We start from the raw sequence: 20,537 nt of genomic DNA on the forward strand, positions 1-20,537 counted from the left end.
TAACCCTCATGGCCCAGAAAAAAAAAGTATAAATACTTCACACTTTAAAAGATCATCACTGGAAAAGTCAATTATTTAGAACTTTAAAATAATAACCACCCTGTTGTGCTATACGTGTTGTTGTTCAGTAGTGTCTGACTATAACCCTGTGGACCATCACATGCCAATGGTGTCTCTGAGGTTTTCTTAACAAAGATACTGGAGTGGTTTGCCATTTCTTTCTCCATTGGATTAAGGCAAACAGAGGTTATGTGACTTGCTCAGCATCACACAACTAGTAAGCATCTGGGGCTGGATTTGAACTCAGATCTTCCTGACTCCAGACCCGAGGTTTTAATGCAAATGTGACAGTTTTGATGTGATCCCCATAAAACATCTAGTAGAGATCGATCAAGTGACCAAGGTGGCCAAGCAAGGTAACCTCCTCTCCTAGATCCACTCAGTCTGAGAAAATGTCATCCAGAAATTGTTGTACACACAATGCATAATGACAGGGCGCTCCATCTTGTTAAAATTAAAAAGAAAATATTGTTAATCAGAATTCACAAAACTAAATAAGTGTAAAGGAAATTTAGATTTTAAAGCTTTCAAATGATTTTTTTTGGAGGGGCAGGGTAAGCTTGTAGCAGAGATATTCTTACAGGGCTTAAAACTGCACCAAGACTTTTGGGACACTATCGAGGAATGAGGTGATTCATGTCCCTGGTGCCCTCCTTGGCCATATTTCAGCCCTTCTCTTCCAGCTCCTCCGATGCAGCTGAAGGAGTGTTTCTCCTAGTCTTCTCTCTTCCTGTGCTCCCCTGTGGGTCATTGCCCAAACTCTCTCATGAGGAGAGAGGCCAAGTACCCCAGTGAGTGAAATACAGAAATAAAGGCAGAAGATTGGGTTGGAATTCAGTGGCCATTTACTAAACAACTCCTGGGAAATAGAGAATTTAGACAATGTGGATTTTGCCTTCATGGGAGTCTCAGCCTATTAGACGCTTATACACAAATATCGAGATAAAAATTAGAATCTGATAAGTGCATAGGAGATGGGGTGAACAAAATACAAGAGTGGGAGGTCATCACTAACAGGGGGTGGGGGAGGAGAGAAATCAGGGAAGTCTTCCTGGAAGAGGTGGCACATGACCCAAGGGCTTAAAGGCTGGGTAGGAATTAAAAAAGGCAGAGAAGGGTAGAGGACATTCCGAGTGTAAGGACTGGTTTGAGTGAAGGTATGGAGACAAGATGTGTAGAAGGAATGGTCCAGTTTGGCTGGAGCATTAGTGTATGTGACCAGAAGAAAGTCTCACTGTGGACATCACAATTAATTCTTGCTCTTACAGTTTACCAGGGATTTTCACATTCGTTATGTCACCTACTCCTCCTGTCCAGCTTATGAGGAAGGCAGTTCAGGTAGTAATATTTAAGGATAAGGAAACAGAGAGGTCGAGTGATTCTTCCAAGGTTGCACAGCTAGTAAGTGGCGGGGCTGGGATTAGAACTTTGGCTTCCTTGGTTCCCTTTCTGCTCCTCCTATCACACCCAGACAGACAGTGAAAGGGAGGGAGGGAAGCAGGAGCAAAGGTACGGAGAGAGAGAAAACAGGACCTGGTTAGAGGGGAATAACTTGTCTGCTGAGCACAGTCATTCCCCAGGGGGGACTGATTTGAGGAGCAGTTAGATGTGCCCCCCAACCCCAAAATCCATCCATCTACAGTCTCCAAAGCCGCGATCTGTCCTCATTCCATTTCCCCCCATGGAACCCCCAACTCCCTCTAATTCTAACTTCTTGTCTCTCTCCTTCTGGTACAGTGCGCTCTCCTCCAGGTCTTGCCAAGACGCCCCTTTCTGCCCTGGGACTGAAACCCCACAATCCAGCGGACATTCTGCTCCACCCCACCGGAGGTGAGTGAAGCTGAGTGCCCTGGGCTAAGGTGTGTGGCCCTAACTACGGACATGGAGAGGATTGGGAGAAACTGGGCTCTGGGCATCTGAGGTCGAAGTGGGTTGCTGTTTGTCGCTGGAGCCTTGGGAACCAATCCGAGAAGGTCTGAGGCAGGGCTTTGTTTTGTGAGATGGTGGTCTGGGGAAGCCATCATGGACCCCCTTCTTAGAATCACGGTTTTAACTGCACAAATCAAAATACACAGGTTTACACAGGAAACTAGTTCTCTTAACATCTTTTTTTTTTTTTTAGTGAGGCAATTGGGGTTAAATGACTTGCCCAGGGTCACACAGCTAGTAAGTGTCAAGTGACTGAGGCCAGATTTGAACTCAGGTTCTCCTGAATCCAGGGCCGGTGCTCTATCCACTGTGCCACCTAGCAGCCCCTCTTAAAATCTTTTTAAAAAGGGCAGCTAGGTAGTGCAGTGGATAGAGCACCAGCCCTGGATTCAGGAGAACCTGAGTTCAAATCTGGCCTCAGCCACTTGACACTTACTAGCTGTGTGACCCTGGGCAAGTCACTTAAGCCTCATTACCTTGTCAAAAAAAAAAAAAACTGGTCTAGGAGGAGAAACCTAATGGGTTCCCACATGCTAGCTTCTCTGATATTCATGATCCCTGGGGTTTAGGATGAACACTGGAGATCACGCCTCCTGACGGATGATGGTCACTCATAGAATCCTAGGATTTTAGGGTTGAAAGGTACCTTCGAAGCCACGCAGCCTGACCACCCCATTCCGCTGTCCCTATCACTGCCTCCCTGATCACCCCTGCTTGAATGGTCCTCAGTGTTAGTAAGACCGGTGGGCTTTCATTCAAAGATTCTTTCTTCCATCAAGCTCGAATTTGCTTCCCCTATTACATGGCCCCATTCTCCCTCTTCTTCTCTTCCCATGTAGGAAAGAACAAAGTTAAATCCTTATTCTACAGGTCAACCTCCAAATATTTGAAGATGTGTTTTTTTGTTTCTTTTTTTCCGGTCCGGGACAAACATCCCCTCTTTCTCCAACCTTTCCTGGTGTGGGTTTCCACTACTCTGGACACCCTTGCAAGATACAGTTAGCTTTTGTCCATTGTCTGTCGCTATATAATATAGCGCCTAGACCAGCACTCTGAGCTTTCTCTGACGCCTGCAGAGAACAATTGGGCACTCTCATATTCTTTATCCCCAACCTTTCCGCAAGGCGGGACAAGCCGAACGGAGCTTGAATCTCAATAGATGACCAGCGTTTGATTAAGTTTTTATCGCCCTCTACGAGAGTTTTCTTTTTTACAGGGTCTGGGCTCAATCTTCCCATATACCTTTGCTCCTTCGTTCTCTGGACGTTCCCTTCCCCATGAGGAACTGTGTCTGGCTGGAAGCGGAGGCATGACAGCCTAAGATACTCCCTGGCTTGTTCTGCCTTCATCAAACATCCTGTGCCTTCAGCAATGAGGAAGAGGCCCCCTAGACGTGTTCCTGAAGTTATAGAATCAGAGATATGTTGAAGTAATCCATTTGGGGGACTCCCACCCAAATGGGACTCTTCCCTTCCAGGGAGGAGAGGGGGACAGCATTTTCTTCCTCTAATCAGACTTCGGTCTCATGGTTTGTCCTTAATTGTTTCCCATCACCCTCCCAAACTCTTTGCCACCACCTGGGGAGGAGAGTCCCAGCTGCAGAGAGCCTTGGGCTTACGCTTGGCAAACAGATGTGCTGTATAGGCTCTGTCCAGAAAATCACAACCCAAACTCTGTTTTCTGTTTCTAGGAGTTAGATGAGGCGTTTGTTTTTCTCCCCAACCCAGCCCCGTAGGGCTGGGGGTGGTGGTGTAGCTGTGTGTGCCTATGGGATATGTATAGACCTGCATCATGGAGCATCCCCTGGTACCATGGCTATCTTATGATTGATGCAAAAAATCCAACGGAATGAATGGGGAAAATCTTGTGCCAGCCTGAATACCAAATCCACTGGGTCACATTGAGGGCCCCTCTGGGACGGTGGGGAGGGGTTGGCATCAGAGGAGGGATACAGGCTTCTCCATGTAGGGACTGACTAGGGGTGCCATGGAGAACCCTGATGTTGGTGGAGAACCCATTTCCAATACAGTCCTTCTTTTTCTGACTTTTTTTCTGGCTAACTTCCCTCCTCTCTCACTGTCGACTTTAAGGTGCAGTTGCTAACTATATTAATGTGTATCTCTCTCTTTTCTTCTCTTCCCTGCCTGCCTCTCTTCTCTATCTTCTCTCCTTCTCTCTTCCTCCCTTAGAGGAAGATGAGGAGAAGGTGGTAACTGAGTTACTTTGAAGGTAAGAATGGGATTTCTGGGTGGTGAGTTTCCGGCTATGTGATACTGTGTGAGGGTTTCTGACCCCAGGCCCTCAGTCTCGATAACTCGACAACAGCTCCGGCTTCAGATGGGGGTTTCAAGTGGTTGGAGGCTAGGTTCCCTCCCCCACCCCCCTCAAGATGCTGGGCAGTGAGATTTTACACTGGAACAAGGCACTCCAGGCCAGGAGGCTCTGCCAAGGAGGCGGGCCTGGTTTCCACCAACACCTTGGGTCCAGTCCCTGGCCTTGCTTGTGCTGACGCTGCTGTTGTTCCCATGGGAGGCACAGACAAAAAGGCAAACATTCACTCACCAGCTCCCCACCGACATTCTCCCCAGCCTACTAGGATCCCTTTCCCCAGGCTCCCCGCCCCAGCTCTTGACCCTCCACTTAGCTCATAGAAGGAAGAGAGAAAGAAGACAGGCCTGCAACAGGTCCCTCATAGGTCCAGGAAAAGCTAAGCATGAGGCTCAGAGCAGAGGTGAATCATTCAGTACACTTCAGCCCCATGACCTGGCTTCCTTGGGGCCACTATTCGGTTCATTTCAGGTAATTTTTACAGAAGGAAGAGACCTTTAGAGACCACCTAGGCTGACAGTTCTTAACCTGTTTTGTGTCATGGATCCTCTTGGAGGCCTGGTGAAGTCTAGGGACCCCTTCTCAGAATAATATTTATAAAATAAAATACATAGGAATTGCAAAGGAAATCAATTTTATTGAAATACAGTTATCAAAATAGTAAAAAGAACTAACAAGTTAACAGACCCTAGATCAAGGACTCCTGACTAGCTCAGCCTTCTTTTACAGAACAGGACACTGCAACAGACACAAGGGCACAGCTGGGATGGGAAGGAGCACTGCCTTTGGAGACCTGGGTTTTGTATTCTGAATTAGACACTAACTAACCATGCAGCTCTGGGTAAACCACTTCCATTCCTCAAACCCGCATTTTCCTCATTTGCAAAATGAGAAGAAGAACATGGCGTCACTTGCTTCTCTCTCTCTCTCTCTCTTTTTTTTTTAGTGAGGCAATTGGGGTTAAGTGACTTGCCCAGGGTCACACAGCTAGTAAGTGTCAAGTGTCTGAAGTCGGATTTGAACTCAGGTCCTCCTGAATCCAGGGCCGGTGCTTTATCCACTGCACCACCTAGCTGCCCCTGTCACTTGCTTCTCAATTGCTTCTCATTGAGAAGTCACTTGCCCTGGTCACTTGCTTCTCAATTGCTCTCATTGAGAAGTCACTGCCCCTGTCACTTGCTTCTCAATTGCTTCTTCATTGAGAAGTTAAGTGACTGCTATGCACCAGGCATTGTGCTAGGTGCACAAACGGATGCGTAACAGCCCTGACCTTAAACAGCTTACAGTCTTTAAACATTGGAGTGACAGAATTTCTCTCTGTCTGTCTGTCTCTCTGTCTCCATCTCTGTCTCTCTTTCTTTTTCCCTCCCTCCATTCTTTCCTCCCATTCCTGTGAGGAACATGAGGAATAATCATCATCATTATTGGAGATGAGTGAAAGGTCTCCTGTCTCCATTGTATTTCCGCTATAGTTATGCTGCCCTACTATGTGTCAGTCAGTCAATAAACATTTATTAAGGACCTACTGTGTGCTAGGCAGTGGCCACCTGTCAGGGTTTTTTCTTTTTTTTTTTTTTTTTTAAGTCAAATGCCTGGTTTATGCCCCTTGCCTGACTTGCTCTTAGTTTACACGCTACCTGGCTTCCTTTAGTTCCTGAACACAAAGACATTGAACTCAAGTCTTTCTTTCTTTCTTCCTTTCTCTTCCTTCCTTCCTTCCTTCCTTCCTTCCTTCCTTCCTTCCTTCCTTCCTTCCTTCCTTCCTTCCTTTCTTCTTTCTTTCTTTTCTTTCTTTCTTTCTTCTTCTTTCTTTCTTTCTTTCTTTCTTTCTTTCTTTCTTTCTTTCTTCAGGGCAATGAGGGTTAAGTGACTTGCCCAGGGTCACACAGCTAGTAAGTGTCAAGTGTCTGAGACCGGATTTGCACTCAGGTCCCTCCCGAAATCCAGGGCCAGTGCTTTATCCACTGTGCCACCTAGCTGCCTCCTGAACTCACTCTTTTTTTTTTTTTTAGTGAGGCAATTGGGGTTAAGTGACTTGCCCAGGGTCACACAGCAGGAAGTATTAAGTGTCTGAGGCGGATTTGAACTCAGGTACTCCTGACTCAGGGGGGGGGGACCGGTGCTCTATCCACTGCGCCACCTAGCTGGCCCCTGACTCACTCTTTCTATGGGGCTTTCATGCATTTAATTCTAATATTCACGTGGCTGAATATGGAAGTGAGGACCTGAGTTCAAATCCCTGCTCTGTCACTTTCTATCTGGGTGTCCTTAAGTAGGTTGTTGTACCTCTCATGCCTCAGTTTCCTCATCAGTAAAAAGAGGTGGATTGACATTGATAAATCCTTTCGACTCTGAATTGTATGGCCCTTCAGCTCCTAGCTGGTTAAAAGCTTTGGACTGCAGGGTATTGGGGGGGGCGGGGGGGGGGCGGGGTAATGGGGGCTTCTCCCTGCATCATGGTATCATAGATTTTGGAGGCAAAAGAAACTTTAGTGATCATCAAGCCAAACTCCCTTGTTTTGCGGATAAGAAAACTGAGGCAACCAGGATCACTAAGGTATTAACTTTCTGTGGGGAGATTTGAAACCTGGCCCTTCCTGACTTCAGGTCCAACATTCTGTTCTCTCCACTGTGCTATTTCTCTTGAAGGAAGTGCCGCCCCCCCCCTCCCCCGAAATACCCTGTCATCCAGGGGAGTACAGGCGGTTACAAGCCCCAGGCCTCTTCCTGATGTGGAAAAGACCCTCCTCTGATTCCTCTTCCCTCCACCCCCTCCACCCCTCCACTGGTGCTGGTGCTGAGGGAGAGAAGCTCTTTGTCATGCTAACCCTCCCCCAAAGGCCAGAGGTTAAGGACTGGTTCCCGGCAGGGGCTGCTGAGTGGGGAGGGGAGTTGAGAATAAGCAGCGCTCTGGAGCCAAAGTTCATGTGTTTGAGATGCCAACACACGCATTAGCCTCCCAGCCCTCTGCCGGGGCTGCTCCAAGGGCAGCTGCCTCTCTGGCCTAGCTGGCGCCAGGCTCAGCGGCTTCTCCAGCAAGAATGCCCAAGAGGACGCTGGTGGTAGATTAGCCCAGCCGCCGAGCATGCTTGGGCTCTCTAAGTGGAGGTGGGGGAGAGGGGAGAGCCGTGCTAAGGAGGCCGGAGCTATAGTCAGGAGCTAGGAATTTCATCGGGCTCTTTATCTCTCCCCTGTGACTTGGACACAGATGCTGACCTGGCTGAATCCTTCGACAAACGTTTATAGTTTCTGTTTAAATAAACTGCTTGGGGAAATTTGAACAGCCCATCCTCCCTACCCTGCTCCCTGCTACTTGTGTTTGTGGAAGAGGGGGCTGTGCTGTAGGTTTGGGGTCTTTCCAGCTGGGGATGGTGTTGAATTTCCTGCCTTTGGGGGATTCTTTTTCAGGTGGGTGAGAATGCTTGGGTGGGCTTTGCTGTGGAATGGCGTTCAACCTTCCCAATCTGCTCAAATGTGGGATGCTTCCTACCACAAGGGACCGTTTTTGACCCTCTCCCCAGGTGATCTATCACAGAAAGTTAAGCATACATGGCACCTTAGAGATCATCTCACCCAAGCCCTCAAATTATAGATAAAGATCCCGAGGCCCAGAGCAGGGAAACAGCTTCTCACCCAGAACCACCCAGAACCACCCAGAACCTAGGTCTCCTTCCTAATGCATGATGACACTCTGTCACCTAGTTCAGAGGTGTCAAACAAGGAGCTGGTGGTCACCTGTGACCCACAACACTCCTGGCCAGAAACAGATTAACTGGGGAGTATTTACTAATTAAATAAAAATACATGAGAACATAGATAATGTTATATGTGGTTTCCTGGGTAAATATGTGACCCATCGCAGATCCTTACATTTGGTTTGGGTGACTCCCATTTCTATTGGAGCGTGGTATCACTCATCTGTATTTGCCCATTTCTCGGGCACCGTACCCTGGAATTTCTGTGTAGGAGTTGATCTGGTTTCCTTTTGTGCACAGAGCCTTTTACAGAGGTAGCATCCAAGACATGTTGAATGAATGAAGGAAGAAAGGAATAAGGGAGGGCAATGTGGTTACAGTGGAAATGAGCCTTTGCTACTGAGATCAGGGGACCCAGTAGTCAAAATCGTCGCTCTGATGTGTGACTTGGGCCTGCCTGAACCTCAATTAACCTCATTGATAAGATAAAGGGGGGTGGGCTCATCAAACCCTTCATCATCACCACAAGCAGACCCTAGCTCTGTGGTCCTCTGAAGAATAGAGTGAGTGTAGCATTTCTGAAAAGAACACTAGTGACTTGAAGTCAGGAGCTTGATTTCAGTCCTGATTTTGATCCTTACAAACTCTGAAACCTTTACAAGGTACTTTATTTCTCAAGATCTCAGTTCTTATCATTATCAGGATTGTACTAGGATAAGCCCCCTTATGGCTTAAGCATTCTAGGAATCCTATGAATGAATGATAATGCTTACAGGAAAGCCATTGAGTCGACTCTGGGGTCCAGAATATCAGGTGCTTGAAAGCCGGGGATTGTCTCTTGCCTCTTTTCGTATCCTTAGTGCTTAGCATAGTACCTGGTGCATAGTAGGGTGCTAATAAATGTTTTTATTGATTGATTGATTGTCAGACATACTGAAGAACTTTATGTTTTCCATCCCAGAACAAAGATAAGGAATAGGACAAAGGCTTGTGGGAAAAGTTTAACAGAGCTGAATTATTCAGCTTGGAGAAGGTTTGTGGTGATGGTGGTGGTAGTAGTTGTTGAAGTAGTGAGGGTAGTAGGGATGGGTTTCTTATTTTTCTACTGAGAACAGACACAAAGTATAGACTTTGGCTGTTATCCATAGGAAATGGTTACACATGAGGGAAGCACTTCCTAAGAGTGAGATGCTATAAAAGGTGGCCAAATGGATAGATTTTTAACTGTTTTGGGATGATTTAAATTTGGAGTCAGGGGTAATTTCATTTGATGTTTCAAGAGTTACTTCCTGTCCTAGATTCATGAAGTTGTTTGCAAACATGCCTTTGGGAATTTTTGCTGAGGAGACTTTTCATCTCGTCAGGGTAGAAATTCTAGAATTTGTGCTTTCAGAGCCTAGTTTCTTTTGCATCTCCCATACCTGGATTCACATTCTTGTTCAGCCAATAAAAGGGTGAATGACCTTGGGTAGATGAGAGAGTTAGAGTCCATGATTTCTTGAAGCTGCAACATTTTGTGTTTCTGTGAGTTCATGAGGTCTTCTTTACTGCCTTCCTTCCAACACCCACTTCTCTCTGGGTGTGGACTCTCCTCAGCAGGCTGAGATTCTTCTCTGAGACAGAAAAGATGCCTTGAATTGCTAACCCAAGCACTGACTGATACCTAGAGCTGAAGAAGGGGAGGTAAGGTAGCACTAGTGGTCCTATGGTAGAGTCACCCTCTTGGCTCCGGGACTTATCAGCCAGGCTGGGCTCTGGGGAGCCAGATTTGACACTTGGGTCTCGTCCATCTTCTTGGAATGTTGAGAATGAAGAACCCAACCCCATATACAAGCCTCCTTTCTAAACTTGTCTCACCCCCAATATCACACACTCCTGCCTGCCCCTTGGGGCTGTCCCAAAAAGAATTTAAAAGTGGAAAATAACATTCATAAGAAGTCATGGAATTTAGAACTGGAACGAAACTTTGAGAACATCAAGCCTAGCCCTTTAATTTTATAGAGAAGGAAGTTTGGGCCTACAGGAGAAAAACAACTTGCCCAAAGGTTATACATGTAATAAGTAGCAAATTTGAGCTGAAAACTACTGACTCTGAATCCATGTCTGAGGAAAACTAGTATCAACCTTGGAAGGTTTCATATGGTTTGAGTATCCATAGGCAGAAGAATAATCAAAATGACTTGCCTGGTTTATCTTTTTCTAAACCTTCCCCTTTGATTATGGCTTCTAGATCAGGGGGCTTAGAGCTAGAAGTCAGCTTACTGAATATCTAGGCCAGCTCCTTCATTTTATGGATAAGGAGACTGAGGCCCACAGAAAGTTAAGTTGTTTTGGCTAAAGTCACAGTTGGGATTTGAATCTAAGTCTTTTGACCCCAAATCTAGAGCTTGTTCTATTCCTTAAATTAAGCCGACTCTTTCCTTCCAGCCACGGCTAGAACTCCCTTACCTTCCCTGTGAGGCTTAAGCATTGTGCCTATGGTCTCTGTAATGATAAAATGAGATAACATTTGTAAAGGGCTTAGCATAGTGCTTGGCACATAGTTCCTCTCTTCCTCCTCTCTGTCTTTCTGAACCTTCTCTCTTGACGATAGCAATAACAATACTTTCCCCTTGTATGCCACTTCCCACTTGATGAAGAACTTTCATAAATGTTTCATAAACAATACTTCTGGGTGAGGAGAAATGTCCCATTTGAAGAGGGCAAAGGGTTGGAACTATCTCCATTTTACAGGTAAGAATGTTCAGTCTCAGAGAAGTTGACAACTTGCCAGAGATGATGCTAGTGATACTTTCTTTTTTTTTTATTTTTTTTATTTTTTTTAATTTTTTTTAATTTTTATTTTTTTTAAATTTTTTTTTTTTTTAGTGAGGCAATTGGGGTTAAGTAACTTGCCCAGGGTCACACAGCTAGTAAGTGTTAAGTGTCTGAGGTCGGATTTGAACTCAGGTTCTTCTGAATCCAGGGCCGGTGCTCTATCCACTTCGCCACCTAGCTGCCCCACTAGTGATACTTTCATCTGGTCTAGATAGATGTGCTAGTCATGCGTGACTAGTGAGATAATGAATTTAACCCCCCCCCCCCCCATTAAGCTCTTGTTATGTGCCCAGCACCATGATAAGGACTGGAGAAATAGATAGTAAAATAAAAGCCTTTCTGTACACAGGTAGCTTGCATTCCAATACAGGGAGACAAAACATATAGAGGGGGGAGCTGCAGAGCAGAGGAGGAAGCTCAGTGGTCTCTAAGGGACATCGAGATGGCAGATGGCCATGTGGAGGGGACTGGAACCCAGACCTCATTAATCTTTTCACTTCACATCCATGAATGAAAGGTGTAGGGGTGGGAAGTGAGGCACACAGAAGGAAGAGCCTGAGCCAACTTCAGCATGGGGGAGGGGGCTGAGTAAAGCATTTTATCATGATGTCTCAGAACACTGTGAAGTGCCTCCCTGGGTTGGGTTGGGCTGGCCTTCTCAGGAGCAATGAATTCAACCTCTTGCTCCCCTCTCCAATCCAGACTCAAGTATTTGTAGGGTGGAACTTGGAAACAGAGAAGAAAGAGGATGAACAATGGGAATCATAGGACAGAACTGTGAGAATTATTGGTGTTGGGACCAGAAGGGGAATCATTTCAAAGTGGAAGGCCAATGAACTTGGTGAGCTGAATGAGGGACCCCAATGGGAGCTGAATAAGGGATTTCTGGCTCATTAAGAGGAACCCAAATGGTGGAAAGTAGACTTTTGGGATGGGATAGAAATTGTCTCATTAGAGTGTAAGCTCCTTGAGGTTAGGGATTGTCTTTTCCCTCTTTTTAAAAAAAAAGATCTCCAACACTTAGCACATTGCCTGGTACTTATTAGGCATTTAATGAGTATTGGAATGTTTCTTCATCTGTAAAATGACCTAGAGAAGGAAATGGCAAACCACTCCATTATCTTTGCCAAGAAAACCCCCAATGGGGTCATGAAGAGTCAGATGTGACCCAAACGACTTAACAAACAACAAAATGAATGATTGATTGAAAGGGAAGACAAGGTAGCAGTGGAATTAGGGGGATGATGAAGGAGAAAAGGAAAAAGAAAGGGAGATTGGGGAGTTGGAGAAGAGGGAAAAGAAGAATGCAAATATGAGAGGGGAGTGGCAAAGATAAGTAGGGCAAGAGAAGAAAGGTGAAGAGCAAGAAGAGGAGGAGACTGGGGGAGGAGGAAAGGGGGAGGGCACTACCAGGGTGGGGATGGACTCTCTGATTTGAAGCAAACACCACAGCTCTGCTGTCCTGGTCTCTGGTCTGCTTAGCAGTCCCTGGTCTGCCTCTGGGTTGGCCTTTGTTCTGAAGCTACGGCTGGAAGGGTCTCTCCTGCTTTTTCCCAGGGGTAAGAGGTTCTTGGCTTCCTATCGAGGCTCCTGGGTCATTTGTAGATGCCTTAGGCCTGTTTGTGGGCTGGAGAGTTGGTATCCATGTGGCTATGGGGGAAGGGGGATTGCAGTGGAAAAAGGTGGCACGGCATTGGTCTTGATGTCTTAGAACGATTAGCAGGGCTCATCCCCACGGGATGTGCTGCAGACTCTAGAGCAGTGCCTGGGTTCTTGGCCACATGGTTTGGCTGCTGATTTTCACTGTTTAGGGAATATTTATTTATTTGGCAGATGGGGAAGAGGCACATAATATTCAAGGTGTGCTGGTGAAAAAGAGCATGCTTATGTGACCTTGTGCAAATCACTTCTTTTCTCTGGGCCCCAATTTCCTTATCTGTTAAATGAAGGGATTGGACCAGAAGGCCTCTATTATTCCTTGCAGTTTTGACATCTGGAATTCTGCCATCCTTTTCTCTTCACTGTCTTGGATCAACTCCACAAATTAGGTTGTGTCTCATAACAGATCCCATACGAGAACCGATACAAGATTGTTCTCCTTTCCATCATCCTTTGAGTTTGCTTCTTGGGGAAATAGGATTTAGATTTCTGGAGGAATGCTGCATGTGTTAGGCAGGGAGATTGGTGTTATCTCCCACCTTGAAAGACCTTTAAGGTGGGTGCAGATTTCATAGACTTCCCCCTTGGAGTCAGAGTGTACTGTAGGTGACCTGTTGTTGTTCAGTCATCTTTCAGTGGTGTCCAACTCTTTGTGACCCCATTTGGGGTTTTCTTGGCAGAGATAATTGGTTTGCCATTTCCTTCTCCAGCTTATTTTACAGATGAAGAAACTGAGGCAAACAGGGTCACACAGCTAATAAGTGTCTGAGGCTGGATTTGAACTCAGGAAGATGAGTCGTCCTGACTCCAGGCCCAGCACTCTATCTGCTATGAAGCCACCTAGCTGATCTCTAGGATGGGTTTAGATTGTATAACTTCCCTTTGGAGCCAGAGTATACTCCAGGTGACCAATGGAAAAACTGTCCATAGTGTTACATGTGGCTTATGGAAGGCAATGGGCTTGTCATCCTTTTTCTTTGGTATCTCCACAGTCTGACATAGTGCCTGGTACATAGTAGGTGTTTAATACATGCTTCTTGTTGAATTAGATGTCCAGAACTGTTCAAACCCTGATCTTCCCTGTGTTCCCATGGGGGCTTTATCATCAAAGAGGGATATGGGGATTAAGGGTCACAGAGATAGGAGGTAGGGGCTAGGAAGAATAGGAAAGGGACTATGATGAACATTTCTTCTTTTTTCTTACCTGGATAGTGACAAGTGCATGTTGAGAATCTTAGAGGGATGACTTGGAATATTCCTTGTGGCTTCATGGGGAGCCACTCGGTTACAGGATGCTGTGGAGTCTACCTCCCCATTATCTTATATATTTCTCCTTCTATACTTCTTGCTCCCACTGTAGTGGTAACAAGGACTCATTACCACCCACCAGGACTATTGCAATAACTTCCTAAGAGGTCTTCCCAACTTCACTTTCTCCCTTCCCAGATCATTCTCTCTCCCATTGATAGATTGAGCTTGACACCATTCTGCTCAAACACCTTCCATGGCGCCATATTGTCTAATGAGTAAGACCCAAACTTCCTTGCTGGGCATTTAAAGCCCTTTGTAATCTGGGGCTACCTTCTCTTTCCACCCTAAATTTCTATAGTTTTACTCCTATATCCATACTCTGGTCCTCTAGTTAGTAGATTCATTTCTCTCCCTTGAACATGCCCTATACTTTCCCCAGTTGTGATCCTTTGGTCCCTGTGTCCTTTGCATGTTAAATTCCTATTGAGCCTCTCTAATCCATAACAATCTTTTCCTATCCTGGAGCCTCATACAACAATTTGCACCTCTCCAATATGCATATTTTTTTAGTCGAAATATTTATTAAACAGAAGGCAAAGTAAAAATAATGATGACATTGTATTTATAACCCTGGGGTACGTTCTTCTATCAATACATGCAGTGTCTTTGGGAAAGAGTAGGCACAAAACTTTAAGTAGTACAGTAGTGAGGCCTATCTTTAGGGAATATATGTGCCCAAGGGCTACCTGTAACTCTGGAAGTCCAGGTCTTGGTGGCCTTTCATTTCCTCAAGAGTACTCCATAGAAAAGTTTGTCAATGGGCATGGCCTAGTGCACTTGGCACGTGCTATTGTGTATAGTTAAGTATATATCTGTTACATCCCTCTACTAGACTATAAGGCCCAGAAGGCTGGAACTGGGTTTTATCTACATTTTGCACCTTCCTCAGTGACCAATTCAGTGCCCTACATATAGCACACACTTAAACGATCATTAAATTGAATTTCTTGAAGCCAAACCAGTTCAGTAGAAATCTGCTAAATGGGAAGAGTCTATTACTTCTCTGAGAGCTTCTTAGATTTCCTAAATTCAGGGGGAAGGGTGTGGAGAAGGTGGATGACCCAAGGAAGGTTTGTTCCCTGTGCCTGTTTTTCAGTTTGGGGGTTTGTAAAGATCTATTCCAAATCCTTTCTCCCTGCTTGCTTATATTCACCAGAGGTAAAGTGGAGGCAAGCTAGGCTAGGCACTTTTAACTCTAGAGCCCTGTCTAATCTTCTCTGTCACCTGCTCATCTTAATGGTATTCCTTTGTCTTTTGCAGAGCCCAGGAGCTATGTTGAGTCTGTGGCTCGAACGGCTGTGGCTGGACCCCGAACCCAGGACACTGAGCCCAAGAGCCCAACTATCCTGAGTACACAGAATTATGGTTCTGAGACACCCCTGAGGAATGGAACTCTGGGCAACTCCTTTGCCCCACCCAGTCCCGTCTCAACCAGCAGTCCCCTCCTTGGCACTGACAGGTATGGAGCCAGTTGGGGTAGAGGATTACAGTGGAATGGGTTGGAGTATAGAGAGCAGAGAGGATAGATAGGTGTGTTACTAATACTTTAGTTGATGGACCATCGTGAGAGAACCAGATTGTCTTCACTGTAATTAGAGGGGACAGATAATTGCAATCATGTCTGATTCACTGTACCTTCTGCATCGATAAGCATTTACTGAGTACCTTCTATGGCCTGAGTTATACCAGACACCACAGGGGATACAAGATAAAGCCCTTGCCTTTACCAGCTTTTCAATCCATTAGGATGTTAGGCATACGTATGTGAAACCATGAAATGACCATCTAAGACCAAATCTATGATGCTAAAAGGGACACATAGGTGAGATAAGGAGTTATTCAAAGGAGGGGAAGAGAAATCACTGTGGGTTTGAGTGGCCTCTGGACTCTTTATAGAGGAGGAGGGGGGAGGGGACTTCAGCTAGGGGCTGAAGAATGAGTGGGGTTTGGGTAAACGGAGGTGAGAGACAGGCATTCCTGGCAAGGGAGTGAGTGAAAATATTTCAGACTGGCTGGGTCCCAAGGCTTATGGAAGATGAGTAGTTGGGGATAAGGCTGGTCTGAAGGAGGCTGGGGCCAGATTGTGGAGGATGGGGCAGCTAGGTGGTACACCGGCTCTGGATTCAGGAGGACCTGAGTTCAAATCCGGCCTCAGACACTTGACACTTACTGGCTGTGTGACCCCGGGCAAGTCATTTAACCCCAATTGCCTCACCAAAACAAACAAACAAACAAAACAGATTGTGGAGGGTGTGTTTGGGCCTGTAATTGGTGTGTGCTAGCCCTTTGGGATCACCCAGAGGGAGGGTGAGAATCTTCTCATTTTTAATCTCTGCTATATTGTGATTGCATTATATAAAATTTATATTATATATAAGTATATATGTGTGTATATGTATATATGTGTGTGTCTATGTGCGTGTATACATATATGTATACATATACATACACACACACACACACACACACACACACCTCACCTCTGGTACTAGATTATAGACTCCCTGAGGGCAGGGATTGTGTTTTGATTCCCCTTTGATTCCCCTGGGCTATCTCAGTGTTTTTATACATTTTTTTTTTGATGACCCCAAATTTCATTGATATAAGGAATTCCCCCTTTATCAAAGCAGATTAGCACTTGCTTTGCAGTTTGTAGTCCCAGAAAGCTGCTTAGGGTCCTGGGAGGCTAATAGCTAGCTTACATTTGGTATCCAGTTTTAAGGTTTGCCTAGGGCCAGTATTGAAGGAAGTTAAGTGACTAGCCCAAGGTCACAAAGCCCATCCATGTTGAAGATGGAATTTAATTTCAGACCTTCTTGATTCCAAGGCCAGAACTCTCTCAGCTGACTCTCAGTTGAATGGAATGGAAAAAGGGTAAGATTAGTGGGTCTGTGTGACCTGGGGCCAGTCCTTAAACCTCCCCAAATTCTCTAAGATTATTAGATAGACAAAACCTGTATTAAACATTTACTATGTGCTAGGCATTGTGCTAAACTCAGAGAAAGTGGTGATCTGCATTGGTAGAGGGGTTTCCTCATTTCTTTCCCAATACCAATGACATTACAGTCCCTGTTCCTATCCTAAATGAATGGCATAAATCATAAAACACTGATTAGACTTTTGTACATCTAGGGGTGGTTTGGAAATCGTATTCCTTGTGTGTTACTTGACAGTGGAGGTTTGGTGATTTTACAGTAACACATAGGATTTGTCTTTTTTTCCCCCCTTTTTGGTCAATGTGGAGAATCCCAGGTGTGAAAACGCCCTTCCACTAGCACATCATCAATTTTTCTGTAATTTTTTCAGAGTGGCCTGGGGCACTGGGAAGTTCAGTCCCTTGTCCTTGAGAATGTAGCTGTTATTAAGATGTCCTGGACTTGAACCCAGGTCTTTCTGGACTCCCAGGTCAGCCCTCTGTCCACTAAGCCATGCTGCCTCTACTGATCTGCTTTATTATAACTCAAACACCTACAAGCCACTGGAGGGTGGAGTTTTTTGTCATTAAAAATTCATATATTTTTGAAAAGTCATAGGATAGAAAGTATCACCCTTTGTTCTCCCCTATATGCCCACTTCTCTCATTTGCATGCTAGGTGGCTGACTACTTTTGCCTTCCCCTAGTCTGGGTTGCATCCCTTCCATTTTGTTATGATCAGACAATATTCCATGAAGGAAGAGAGATTTGATCATAGAATCACTGATTTAGAGCAGGAAGGGATTTCAGAGTCTATCTAGTCCAGCTCTCTCATTTCACAGAGGAGTAACTAAATGGTTAGTGACTTGTCCAAGGTCATACAGATAGAAAATAGTAGAGTTGGGATATGAAACAAGGACCCCGGACTCCAGATCCAGTACCTTCCCCACTACATCTTGACTTGATCTGGGTGCTGGAGAAAGGGCAGGCTTTAGATTGTTAGAAAGGAAGTGGGGGGAGAAGGCATTCCCACATGGGCGATAGATTTAGTAAGGTTAGTAATGCATGAAGTATGAGTGTGGTTGGGTTGTAGTGTAGGGTATGCTAAAGCTGGGAAGGAAGGTTGGGCACACACTGTACAAGGTTAATTCCTGCATTGACTGGGATCTCCTATAAATGAATAATTCTGTCACTAAATCACTAATGCTCTTGACCTCCCTCCTACACCTACCCCACTCCCCTCCTCCACCCTCTAGGGGCTCCATTCTGAATCTGGGACAAGCCATCCAGCTACCTTGTTCTCTGTGTTTTCCTCTGGCCAAAGGGAAATTCCTTGGGCTGGGGGCAGGGAAGGGGCAGGGATCATTCAAGAGCATGGGAGTTGCAGCATTTCCTTCCTGAAGAGTGTCCTCCAGGCCAAGGCAGGCCAGCCCAGCCCCTCCTATCTTTGGCTCTCTCTCCCTTCTTGTAATGTGCTCTCTCTCTCTCTCTCTCTCTCTCTCTCTCTCTCTCTCTCTCTCTCTCTCTCTCTCTCTCTCTCTCTCTCTTTCTCACATGGGTCAAGCTAGGGGAAAGACAGAGCCAGTAAGAACAGACCTCCTTGGGCTCCATCCAGGCTGATCAGATACAATTAGTCTGGGGATTCGAGGAATTCTGGAAATGGGCTGGGTGGACCTTTGAGAGGTTACAGAATCCTAGAGCCTCAGAGGTCATCTAATCCAAACCATACCCAGCTCAACCACAGCCTTGGCAGATGTCCATCCATCCTTCCCTTGAAGACTTTCAGTGACAGGTCTCTGCCTCCCTTCCTTTTGAGGCAAGCATTCCACTTTTGGACAGCTTTCCTTGTCAGGTGAGATTCCATAGTGGGCTCCTTATAGAATGGAAACTCCTTGAGGGTAGGGATGGTTCCATTTTTTTCCTTTGTATCACCAGCACCTCAAACTTAATGCTATTTGGTTGATCCAGTAGGAAATGATTCCTTCCATCTGTCTCTAGGAAACTCCCCATCGGCATCCTCCCCTTACCATAACTCCTGATTCTGTCTTATACAGCCAAGGAAAACGAGTGTAATCCCTCTCCTACATAATAGCCCTTCAGATGCTTGATAGTAGCTCTCCATCCCCTTCAAAGCCCAGCTCAAGCCCCATTTCCTTCTGAAAGTCTTCTCTACTGCCCACAAATCCACAGAGATCTTTTCCTCCTCTGAACTTCTAGCCCTGATGGACTCTACTCTCCATTCTGTCCTGTAAACTCTAGATCTCCATGTATAAGGACTAGCTGGATCAGGAGTTCCTTTAGGGAAAGGTTGGGCTCTATCTCTGTCTCCCTCAGATCATCAGCCTCTTTAGGGCAGAGCTTGGGCCTATTCCTCTTCCATTGCATAGACCTCAGAATTCTGAGCAGCCTGGCCCCTCCCATCCGTACCAAAGCATCCCAGGGGAAGAGGGGTGTTTCCCACTGCATTAAAGTCCTCCAGGAATTTGCTTTAATAGCTTTCTTTAGTTATTGGCTAATTGACTAATTACCCTTGGTTGGAAGTTCTGCATTGTGGCTCACCTAAATTCTTCCCACTCTAGTGAAGAGCTTGTCACTATTCTTTATATACTTGCCATCCAGAGACCAAAGGAGAGGTCTCTTTTTCAGGACCCTACTCAATATTCTCTCCTTCTGACTAATGGAATCCAGTTATTTTTCTCACTTTTTTAAAAGATCATAGCTTAGGAGTTGGGACCATCAAGTCTTTTCAATCTGTTTTCCTTCTCCTGAGAGAGTGTCTCCATTATAGTCCCAATTCTCATATTGTACTGCTCTCAGGGTGGCAGTGGCATCCTGAGCCAGAACTCAGGACTCTATATTGAGCTAGATGCATATACTGTGAGGGAAAGAGCATTGATTTAGGATCAGAAACCACCGATTGGCCATGTGACTTCAGGCAAGTCCAAAGTCTCTCTTCATCTGTAAAAGAAAAACATCCAACTAGAAAGATGCTCTCCAATGTCTAGTCCAGCTCTAACATTTTATGATTCTGGATCTGATCAGGCAGGTTGCCCTGGGCTGAGTAGGATAAATCATTCATAGCTCTCTCCTTACCCCCACTCACTTGCTCTTGCCTTGATGAAATATCTCAACCTGGCCGAGAATCCTTGGCTTCTGGCACAGACCAGCTTGACCTCTGGATGAAGCTGAAAGCCGTGTGTAATGAATAAAGTCATCCCCCGGGGAATCCACCCTGGCCAAACATTGCTTGTGGTGGGAGCCAGAGATGAGGACCTCTTCTGGGCTTGAAATTGTGTGTCCTGTAACTTCATGCCTTTGGCATGCCTCTCTTATGTAATGACTGTCCCTCCCATAGGTAACTCCCAAAACTTTCCTCAGCCACACATGGTACATGTCCCATTTAGATCTGTTTCTTCAGGCATCAGTATACCCTATTAATTGTGTTTTTTTTAAATCAAACTTTAGATGATTGAACATGATTTGAATGGATGGAAGTGAAGGGTTCTGGTGTTTAACTGAGTAATCAGTAAGGACTTAGGGAAAGAATCTTCTCGGGGGTTGCGGGGGAGGGAGGAAGAATCCAAGCCCAATACTAAGCATATAGCCAGGATGCTGAGCTATGTTTGAACCAGCTTTTATGTGCTATAAAATCCAAGGGTCTAGGGAGAAAGTTCAGTGAAAGTCTCTAATACTGGTCCAAAGCAGGGAGGAAGAAAGAGCTGTGGGTGGATATATCATGCGTTTTATAGTTTACAAAGTACTGTTACATAATAAAACATCACTCATTCAATTCTTATAACAACCCATTTTACAGATAAGAAAAT

At 45.5% G+C, this 20,537-nt stretch overlaps 1 protein-coding gene across 1 annotated transcript in view; it reads left to right on the forward strand.

Moving 5' to 3' along the window:
- TNS1 (tensin 1) overlaps positions 1–20,537 on the forward strand; it is a 284,132-nt gene that overhangs the window by 243,342 nt on the left and 20,253 nt on the right. The window contains exons 22-24 of the mRNA XM_043991711.1: positions 1,798–1,890; positions 4,179–4,209; positions 15,052–15,258. Coding sequence (XP_043847646.1) covers positions 1,798–1,890; positions 4,179–4,209; positions 15,052–15,258 — 331 coding nt within the window. The remainder of the gene's footprint in view (positions 1–1,797; positions 1,891–4,178; positions 4,210–15,051; positions 15,259–20,537) is intronic.

Source organism: Dromiciops gliroides, chromosome 3 (assembly GCF_019393635.1).
Source record: "Dromiciops gliroides isolate mDroGli1 chromosome 3, mDroGli1.pri, whole genome shotgun sequence".
Classification (NCBI taxonomy): domain Eukaryota; kingdom Metazoa; phylum Chordata; class Mammalia; order Microbiotheria; family Microbiotheriidae; genus Dromiciops; species Dromiciops gliroides.